At 42.0% G+C, this 11,194-nt stretch overlaps 1 protein-coding gene across 1 annotated transcript in view; it reads left to right on the forward strand.

Annotated features, from left to right (window-relative positions):
- Window positions 1–580: 580 nt before the first annotated feature.
- Window positions 581–11,194, forward strand: part of LOC102820569 (serine/threonine-protein kinase Sgk1-like) — a 211,846-nt gene continuing 201,232 nt past the window's right edge. Inside the window, exon 1 of the mRNA XM_006834645.1 lies at window positions 581–1,233. Coding sequence (XP_006834708.1) covers window positions 1,165–1,233 — 69 coding nt within the window. The 5' untranslated portion in view covers window positions 581–1,164. The remainder of the gene's footprint in view (window positions 1,234–11,194) is intronic.

The following is an 11,194-nucleotide window of genomic DNA, read 5'->3' on the forward strand; positions in this document are numbered from 1 at the left end:
TTAACAACAAATAGTTCTTGGAGTCCTGCTGTGGCTGTGCCGGTTAATGTGCTGGACTGCAATATTGATTTGGACAGCAAGGTCAGCAGTTCCAGGTCACCAGCTGTTCCTCAGAAACCCTATGCAGGGTCGCTATGGGTGGGAACCCACTCAATGGCACTTAACAACAATGATTCTTGGTTAAGTCCTTTGTGGGTTTTACATAAGTACTTCGTAAGTTTCCTTGTGTTCTTTTCACACCCTTCTTTAGTACAAGAGTCGAAGCCAGAGGAGAGTCTACTTAACGGTGGTTCAGTATTATGTAGGTCTCCATTTGCACTTTCTTTCTCTCCGGACGTTTGCATACAACAGGAAACAATTAACTAAATTTCATTTGAGAGACTTTTACATACACAAATGGGTATCAAAAAGAGTTCCAATGAGCATACAATAAAAACGGCATTTTATGTGAAACTCTGATGTAAACAATTTTAACAGCAAAAGCAGAAGAAAAAAGCTAATCAAGTAGCCCTCGCCAGGGGAGACAACTGCTCCTGAGTTCGTCCCGAGCTGGTGTCTTCTGTGCATCCATCGGCTACTCAGATATTCATCAGCCCCCTGCTTCCTTCTTCCAGCATTGCTTTCTCTCTCCCTCTGCGTTCCTGGCGCGGCTCGCTCTCCCTCCCTCCGGCTTCTGTTCGCTGTGACTCCTCTCAGCTGCTTAACTACAGCTCCCACTGGAACTTGCACAATCAAAAACAGCTCTCGTCGCGAGCAGCTTCCAGAAGTGCAGAGAGACTGGTTTCATCTCACCCGCCGCAGAGCAGCCAGGTAGCTGGGGAGCGGGGAGGGGACACCTTGCTCCCGCTCTGTAGCAGGCGGAGCATCTCCCCAGAGCGTCGCTGTATCCGGCCGGCCAGCCCGGGATCCTGTAGCGGTGATGGCGACGTTTTGGAACCACGATAGCAAAAGAAAGCCCACCGCGGGTGGCCACTAAAAGTGGGGAGAGCTTGCTGCAGTAGCTGGTGCTGCAGAATGTGCGAGTGAAAAGGTCAGCCCCGCACCTTTCTCCATCCCCTTCGGTCATCCTTAACTGTCTCCTGGAGGGAACGCAAGGATTATCAGATGCACTAAGCAAGCGGGTGTCACCCAGGATCTATCACTGTGAACTCAATCCTGTGGAAAATGGTAAACAAAGACATGAATGGATTCCCAGTCAAGAAATGCTCAGCCTTCCAATTTTTTAAGAAGCGGGTAAGGACAGGTTTTGTTTGTTTCTTTTGCTTTTTGCTCTTCCCTTATTAATGCTTTTGAAGGCTTGCCTGAGGTCAGCCTCAGGTTTGGTGGCAAAACCCCTTCATTAAAGCGTGCTTCTGATAGCAGTGGTCTATCCGAGAAATATGCCTGCCTTGATACAGATCTGTGGGTGGTGGATCCTTAGAAAGACTTGCCGGGGGAGGGGGCTGGGTTGAGGTGCCTTAAAGAGGGTTAATCAGGGAATGGGGATTTCTCAGTCAAAGCTAAGATTACAAGGTAGTTTAAAAGAGAATTGGACTGATTACAATTCCAGCTAATTGAGTCAGAGTCTACCCCAATAGTTGTCTCTCGCTCTCATCTTTGAAGGGTCCAACTTTCTCCACACCTTTCGTTCAGTCAGTCTCAGCTGCTGCATTATCACCTTCAGTCTTCAGAAGCAGCCTCTCCTGGTTTCCCAAGTCCATCCGGTCAATAATTCACTCATCTCAATCTATAGTATAAGTAGCAAAGAACTGGAATGGCCTCTTACAGAAATGATGGGATCTAATATCTTAAATCCTCTATTTCAAACTCTCCCAATTTTGCTTAGTATGACTGCCTTTCTTTTCCAAAAAGAGAGCAGTGGGTGATCTGTCTTTGAGAGATCAATTAGGGTTATATCACCCTATGCATTGATTTCTAAAACTGCTTGCCCCTCTATCCATAGTAATAAAATACTGTTACATTGGTTGTAAGTTGGAGGGTGGAAGTAGTTTTCTTTTTGTTTGTTTGTTTTACAATAAACTCAGTCCACTGTAATGGGAACACATTGGTGGTCTGTGAACATCTGCGAATGTATACATAGTGACAGGCGGGAACGTGGTAAAGGATAAATGACTGGACCTCGTATGGAGTGAGTTTCTTAAACAACAGAAGCTTCCTCCAGACCTGAACTGCCCTCTTCCTATTTAATACTGGGGGCAATTCCATCAAAATGGTTCTCTCATTCATTCTGCCTTTCATTCAAGTCCTTTCTGTGCTGCAACTGAAATACTTCAGCCACCCTCAGAACACAATGAATCACGGCTGGGTTGGACTATCTCCCATGACCAAATGGGCAAGCTGAAAGGCAGGGCTGAAAAGCCAGCCCATCAGGCCCAGACAGAGGGGTCAGCCAGGGCCCCTATTTGCCTGTGACTGCATTTTCTCATCAGGAAAGCTAAATTGTCCCTAGTGTCCATGGACTAAAATATATGCATCAAAACCAGCCTGTGTTGGCTACTGCCAGGGAAGCATAGTACCAACCTCTCTCATTGGTGCAGAATCCAAACTGAATGAAAGCAAGTCCAAGCAACTCCACAGAGTTCAACAATGTTTCATTTTCCAAGGGAAAGGCCCTTAGTGAAATCTAATTTCTAATAGTAAATAAATGTTTTCTAATTAAAAAAAAAGCCATTTCTTTTCAGCACTTCTTTTTGTTTACACCCTCTTCTTGTTGTTAGGTGCCATTGATGTGAGCAGAAAGCCTCACATCTTTTTCCCTCAGAGTACCTTATGGGTTTGAACTGCCAACCTTATGGTTAACAGTCCAGTGCTTATCCTTCAGAGCCATTAGCACTCCTTTTAAGCCCTCTATTTACTCCCTTTTTTAAATTTCTCTATGTATTTGAAGATATTCTAAAAACTCATCTGTCAGGTATCCTTAATCAACCAAATAGCTGTCAAGCAAAATTTTTTAAAAATTGTCTCTTATTTTCTTTGCTATGGAAATGTACTCATAGGAATACTAATACACCATCTGGTTTCCTTCTGCTTAAAAGCATAATTTACCAATAGCCTTCAGTTTGTTTCTGCAGACTTTGAATTTTACTAACAAGAACAAGCCAGAGAGTACTGATGTCTTATCTGGGGATTTGCAAAGAGAAAAAAGTTTATAACAAAGTAACTGACAGGTGACTTCTGCCTTCTAACCTGGTTTTTGTATCACTTGTTGGTGATAGGATCAGAATTCCCTCCATTCCAACCATCCCCTGGAGGACAACCAACCAAGTAGAATATGTGTTTATTTCAGGGCATTGACAGCCTGAGGGATACATTCTTTGATTCTTGTCTCTTGTTGAAGATTCCTCAAGTTCTCCATTCTGCAAGTTTTCTAAAAGACAGTTTATACCATAACTTTGTTTTTTTTATTTTGCCTTTGCTTGTTTGTAAATTGCACAACAATATATACATAAGGAGTCCTGGTGTGGTGCTGTGGGTTAATGCACTGGACTGCAAAGTCAGTTTGAATTACAAGGTCGGTGGTTCAAGCTCACCAGCTGCTTCTCAGAAACTCTATACAGGGTCACTATGGGTGAGAACTGACTCAAAGGCACTTAACAACAACAACAACATATAAATAAAGTGTAAAAGTTTAAAACAATAAGCCAGAATCAGACAAGTCTAGTTCAATTCTTTGTGACCCCATGTGTGCAGAATAGAATCACATCCCTGAAGGTTTTCAAGGCTGTGACCTTTCAGAGGCAGATTGGCAGACCCTTCTTCTGAGGTGCCTCTGGGTGGGTTGAAACTGCCAACCTTTCGTTTGAGAGTAGAGGACTTAATCATTTGCAGCACCCAGGAGCTGGCTCCATTATAACAAAGTAGGGTCTATCTATTCCACCTCCTTCCCAATCTTCCTCTCTTTCCCAGAGGTAAAAGTTGTTGCCATTTTGGTGCCCTTATTAACCCAGACCCGTTTTATTCATTTTCACCCTACACCATCCTGTCTTTGTTTTTAGCTAAGGATAATCCATTTGTTCTATAGCCTATGGCTGAAGTTCCACACATTTCTGCATATTTTCTTTTAACCCAGCTAGGCAGTCTTATAAAATGGACTTTTGTCTGGTGCCCACATTGGGCCATGAATAGATTTTGAAAGACAACAACAACAACAAAAAAAAAACCACACCATAGGGATTTTTGTTGTTGTTGTTGTGTGCCCTGTAGTCGGTTCTGATTCATAGAGACTGTTCAGGGTTTCCAAGGCTGTAAATCTTTATAGGAGCAGAAAACCTCATCTTTCTCCCACGGAACAGCTGGTAGTTTTGAAACTGCTGACCGTGGGATTAGCAGCCGGATTCATAACCACTACGCTACCAGAGCTCCTTATAGGGATTTTTAGGCCCCACTAAAAAGACTGGTGTTTGGATTCAAATTTTGATTACAGGAAGCTTAAATACTACCTGCTATAATTGGTAATTGTCCACCATTCATTCATTTAAGAGAGTAAGTCTCTAAAAACCAAAAGAAAAAGAGAAAAAAGCCATTGCCCTTGAGTAATTTCTGACTCATGGCTGACCCTCTGAGGCATGGTAGAACTACTCCTTAGGGTTTTTGAGACTGTAAATCTTTACAGAAGCAGACAGCCTCATATTTCTCCCTTGGTGGTTTTGAACTGCCAACGTTGTGGTTAGCAGTCCAATGGTTAAACCACTGTACCACCAGGGCTGTTTAGCAACTTTATGTTATTGTTGTTGTTAAATGCCTTTGAGTTGGTTCCGACTCATAGTGTTCCTATATAGGGTTGCCAAGCAGTGATTGGTGGGTTTGAACCCAACCTTGTGGTTAGTGTTGGGTGATAGTAGTTATAGTGTTGGGTTACTGTAGTTATACTATAGCATCACACCAGGACTTATAGGAGTTTTGGTAGTGGAGTGGTTATGAGTTGGGCTGCTAACCTCAAGGTCAGCAGTTCGAAACTTTCTGCTCCTGTAAAGATTTACAGCCTCAGAAACCCTATGCAGGCTTGCTATGAGTCAGAACCAACTCCACAGCACACCATCACCAACACACCAGGACTCCTAACAATGTCTTAGGACATAGCAAACTGCCCCACAGGGTTTCCAAGGCTGTAATTTCCCTCCCCTGACCCGAAGGCTGTAATCTTTGCCGAAGCAGATCTCCAATAGAGCAGCTGGTAAATTGGAACCTTTTGTTAGCAGCCTAGTTCCTAACCACTGTGCCTCTGCACTTACAGTCCTTCAAGAATAAGCCTACACATTTCCATCCACTGAATTCCAACTCATAGCAACCCTGTAGGACAGACGAGAACTGATGCATAGGGTTTCTAAAGGCTGTAAGTCTTATAAGGAGGGTCACTATGAGTTGGAAGGTACTTAACAACAACAAGTACCTGACTACAAGGTACTTAACAATAACAAGTCTTTATAAAAGCTGACTGATTCCTCTTTCTCCCAAAGAGTGGCTGTTGAGTTAGAACCTTTGATCCTTTTCTTAACCGCTGCACAACCAGGGATCCTTGAGAGAAAGCCTGTTGTTGCTAAGTGCCATCAAATCAGTTCCAATTTATAGCGACCCTGTATAGGGTTTCCGAGGAGCAGTGGGTGGGTTTGAACTGCTGACCTTGTGGTTCTCAGTCCAGTGCTGATCCTACAGTGCCATACCAGAAGTCCTTGAGAGTAAGCCTAGCTACCATTTATTGAGTGTGTACTGTGCTCCAGATGTTATGGGCAGAGTACTTCTTGGTAACTCCTCATGGTAACCCTCTGAAATATGAAAACTGATCAGAATGGAAAATGTATAGCTTAGAAAGAGGAAACAAGTTGCTCAAGGTCACAAAGCTAAAAAGTCACAGAGCTAGAATTAAACCTGATTTGGACCAGAGGAGAGACTGGTACAAACAGTAACACCTTCAACTGCTAACTGAAAGGTTGGGTGTTCAGAACTCACCCAGAGATGCCTCAGAAATGGTCACAGCCTTGGAAACCCTGTGGAGCCAACTTCTACTTTGCAGCATCTGGGGAGATCAGCGTGACAGCAATGACATTTTTGACTCAAAATCTGTACTCTTTATCCAGACTTTTGATTTCAAACCATAGCCCTTTCTTTTTTCCACTGCAGAATCTTTTTTATTTCACCAAATGAAATCTTGGTGCTTGGTAACTTTTTGTTAAAAAAAAAGTTCCCCCCCAAAAAATGATAAAAACCTCTGAAAATAGCTAAGCTTCAGTTTACAGTTTAATGGATGATGGACAGCCGCTTTTATAACCAGCTTCTCAGAGCTCCATTAGTTGTGGCAATGACTGAAGACAACGGGGGTCCTAAGCATCTAGGAACAATCTTGGGTTGATGCGTTTCACTCACGTCTTTTTAAAGCTCAACCAAGCCAGCTTCATTTCATTGAGTTAAGAATTACTAAACCAAACTAGGTAAGACTTCTATTTGCATTCTCTGTGTTAAAGACAAATTAGCACCACCATGGATTAGGTCTTATTCTTTAAATCTCCAGAAATTCATTTAACACTAAAGGAAAGAGGTCCTTATCACTGTTCTCACAATTGCAGAGCTTAAGAAGTTATCTGTCGTGCTAAATATAATCCATTTTCATAGGTTTAAAGATTTGTTCATGGTTCACATTTTTACGTAATGACTCAGAAAATATGAACAAATAACATTGTCTCCATCTAGATAATCATTTCTGTAGTATTGTAGGGATATGAAAAGACGTCAGAAGCCATAATTGCATGACCTTCTAGAAAATTCCACAAGATATTAGACATATAGAATTTTGGATTTGGAATCAACTTCAGAAATCCTTTGTGTTTAAAAGACTAGGAAAGTGAACCTTCAACAGTAAATCACCTGCTCCAGTTAGAATGGGGCTACGGCAGACCTTACGTGGGGTTTTCACTTTCAGCTTCCCTGTGCATTGTACTGTCAGACTCTTCCTGTGTTTTATGCCTCATTCCTGCATTCTTTCGCCAAATAGAATAGGAACATACTACCGTTCTTTGTTTTCTTGGCACTAGCTGCCTCGTGACTACCAATTTTGAAGAGACACTTCTGCCCTGACTCAGTATTTCATGATTAAGTGTATTTGAACCATTCCATGTAATGTCCTTTGATAACAGTAACTTTTACAATAATAACTATCATTTATACCGGTAGTCCCCAAATTGCAATGGGATTCTGTTCCAATGGAAGTCAGTTCTGATATAAGGTAAATACCTTTTTTTGTTGGTTTTTGTAGCCTGGTCTACAACATTGTTTTAAACATTGAATATCTGTGAATGATTATCTGAGAATGATAACATCAGCAAATTATGCCCTGCAACATTTTATGTAGTACACAATACCAACAATGTGTTGTTGTTTTTGTTGTTAAGTGCTGTCGAGTGGTTGTGACTCATATTGACCCTGTATCAGGTTTCTGAGGCTATAAATCTTTGCGGAAGCAGGAAGCCTCATCTTTCTCTGCAAAACTACCAGAACCACCAACCTTGTAGTTCACAGTCCGGTGTTTATCTTACAGAGCCGCATGTTCATATTACTGACTGTGCTGCTGCTGCTGTGTGTGCTAGTAAATCAGTTCCAGCTCATAGCAACCCTGTCTGCATAGATTTCTAAGGCTGTTAATCCTTCTGGGAGCAGAAATCCTCATCTTTCCTAGCTTACTTTCAGTCCGGTATACCAAATAAAACTAGTTATAAGTGTGGTTCATTGTAACTGGAATAGGTTTTAAGTCAGGGACTCCCTGCATACACAAATATTGATAGGAAATTCTCAAAGTCCAGGAGAAGGACTCAAGTATGCTCACTGACCAAGACGTCTCATGTGCAGTGACCACACATCTGTCAGTGGTGACCTGTGTGTTGTTATGATGCCAAACTGCCAGATTAAGACAGACTAGTGAAGAACGGCCTGGCAGCCTATTTCCCCACTCCGACCCCAAACAGACAAATCAGTCCTAGTGGAAACTTTATGGATCACAGTAGTCCAATTGGCAACCAATTGTAGGGATTGCGTAGATCCAGGCAGCATCGTGATCTTTTGCACATGGGATCACCTTGAGTCAGGTACCACTCGATGATAGTTAACAACAACATGCTGGAGCCTAAATAGATTAAAAATTGAGGTATGCAGTATTAGTATCCCAATTTAACAGATGAAGACACTGAGATTTCTGAAGATTAAGGAACTTCCTGAAGTCCCCCACATAATTAGTGGCAGATTTAGGATTTGGTTCTAAGCACCTGACTCCAGGACCCATGTCCTTTAACCACTGTGCTCATTCGACAAGTTCTAAGGTCAGAGGAGGAGTTAAAAGAGTCTTCTATACTCTCCTATTTTCCTTCTTAACAAAGGGAAACAAAACGAAAGCTTTCAGGATGGGTTTCTGCAGAGCTGAGAAATGCACAGCTAAGCTTCTCTGAAATGGTGTTCTCTGCAGTTTTGTGTGTTTTATATTTGCCCTTACTGTTCTATTATTTACTGTTCTGTCTGCATCATAATCGGGGTGATGACCAAGGTCCATTTCTTATGTGAAGCCCTTGAGGTCGTCTTGAAAGATTCACATTTACTGGGTACCTACTAAAGATTGTTGTACTTGTTGTTTAGGGCTGTTGAGTCAGTTCCAACTAATAGCGACCTCGTGTAGCATTTTCAGGGAGCAGCTGATGAGTTTCAACTGCCAACCTTGCTGTTCAAACTGTCTTTTCAGTCCAGTCCTTATCCTACAGTGCCACACCAGGGTTCCTAAGGGTTAGACATTGTTCAAAGCATTTTACTCATGTAATCCTCACAATTATCTCATTATGCCTATTTTATAGCCAAAGAAACAGAGAGTCAGAGAAGTTAGTAACTTGCTCAAGGTCACAGAGCTGGTGAGAGTCATAGTTCAGAGTCACACAGTCCTTACCTGTACATCACGAGAGCACTCTGCTCTAATGGCTAATACCGGTGCTCCCTGATTGGAAAAGTTACTTGTGAACCCAATCCAGAGATATATTTTTGCCATAGCTATGGAAAGTTTGCTGAAAAGGCTCCTGAGAGCAGTAAGAATGCTTTCTGGTAAATTAGAAATCTGTCTTTGGTATCTCTGAGGTAAATTAGAGCCATGCTAAATGACTCCTCTTGTGTTTTCTTTGTTGTCAGTTCAGACTCCTGGTGACCATATACAGCAGATTAGCGCTACCTTCTAAGGAGTTTAGTTGCATAGGCAACTACTTGGCTGCTAACCTCAAACCCACCAGCAGCCATTCTGCTGGCTAAAGATGTGGCCGTCTGCTTCCTTAAAGCCTTGGAAATTCTATGAAACAGTTCTACTTTGTTCTGTACAGTTGCTGTGAGTCAGAATCGACAACCTAATGGGATGAGAGTTTGCTATGCTGGAATCTTCACAGGAGCAGAATACCAGTCTTTCTATCATGGAGAGGCTTGAGGGTTCAAACCACACATCTTTCAGGTAGCAGCCAAGCGCTGAACCATTGCATTACCAGGGATCCTTCTTCAGACGTAACTCAAGTCTGCCCAGTTCAGTTCTTGCTGTGAGTACTCACACAGCTCAGTTCTACTTACTGGTCAGTCACACCACCAGGGGTCTAGGACTATACTTGCCTGTAGCATCCACAGGGCAGACAACTGCTTACCTTATCCATTAGATCTCCTTCTTGTCAAGATGTATGTGGTGAATGAATGAATCATTGTATTGACTTGTCCCTGAGTTCTTGCCATATTTTTCCTTCTTTTCTTCCTTCTCCTCTTCCTTTCTTGAAACGGATTTAATTGTTTAGAACTTTAATGTAATTTAGTTATCTGTATATTTGGATATGGATTATAAAATGCATAAATCAAGACTTTGAAAAATAAGTTAAATCTGGTTCAGAGGCAAGATGTCACTATCCCTTAAGTGCTGATAGGTACCGGACCTCGATTTGTTTGCATTTCTAACACCCACAGTCTTTTCTCCCGAAAGACTGGACAAGACAAACATAATGCTGGTTTTCTAATCTTTTGATGTGCATCATATAAATCACTGGCTTCAGTGCTCTATACAATACCTGCCTTACGAGTTTTCCCAATTAGAATCTTCAAACCATCTTTCAATTATTCTTTCTCCTGTGGTTTTAGGAGCCACTTGGGTGTGAAGAATTTGAATTGAAATTGCTTTTTCCACTTCCACCACTGAGTCATCGAAGGTCTGCACTGGAGCAGGGCGCTCTCTGGAGACTCAGCTTGCTGTGCTGGGGAATTATTCTCTGCACCACAGAATGTAGGTGACAAGACATTCTCATGTCACAGATATTTTATTGCCCCAACTGCTCTCAAGAAAGTCTATGATAGTTAGGCTCTTACTCAGCTACTGTACTTGGAAAATATTTTGACTAGAAAGTGTAGCAGATTCCCTTGAAAGTTCTATTTTTTTTAAAGAGCAGGTGTTGAAGGGCTGGTACCATATATAACACTGGAATGAGAAATATTCTGAGCTCACTCATATTTTGTGTTCTGTAAAAGCTTAACAAGGTAAACCAAAGCTAAAATGGAAAAGTTAGAGAAGTCTCAGAAACACATACACATGTACGTCCTGACTGGAAATTTCTATTGATTGACGTGCAACACACAACCCCATGCGTGTCTGTGTAAAATGATGCTCTGTAGTGTTTTTAAATGGCTGATGTTCCTTAAGTACACCACCAGGTCTTTCTTCAGAGGTCCCTATGGGAATGCTATGGGAACTGGATCAATTGTTATTAGTTGCTGGTGAGTCCTTTCTGATTCATGGCAACTTTACATATGTCATTGTAGAAGTGTGCTTCCAGAGGGTTTTCAAGGTTGTAACCTTTCAACAGCAGATCATCAGGCCAGTCCTCTGGGTGGGTTCAAACCACCAACCTGTTGGCTAAACAGTCAAACTTTAAGCTGTTTGCACCACTCAGGGACTCCTATTGGGTCTGTAGAAATTTCAATTAGTAAATTGGGTGGGTTGTAGTAATGATAGTTCATTATGGGAAATATTGTGGAGGCACATAATTTAAAACACATACTAGTTAATTTTTTAGAAGTCCCAAAAGTTAAATATAAGGAGACACCATCATACTTACCAGTGGGCTTCTGTTTCCTCGTCAGCAAGTCTGAGTCTACTAGAGAGCTCTGGTAGCATAGTGGTCATGGTCAGCAGTTCGAAACTACCAGCTGCTCC

This window comes from Chrysochloris asiatica, unplaced genomic scaffold (assembly GCF_000296735.1).
Source record: "Chrysochloris asiatica unplaced genomic scaffold, ChrAsi1.0 scaffold00013, whole genome shotgun sequence".
In the NCBI taxonomy this organism is placed as follows: Eukaryota; Metazoa; Chordata; class Mammalia; order Afrosoricida; family Chrysochloridae; genus Chrysochloris; species Chrysochloris asiatica.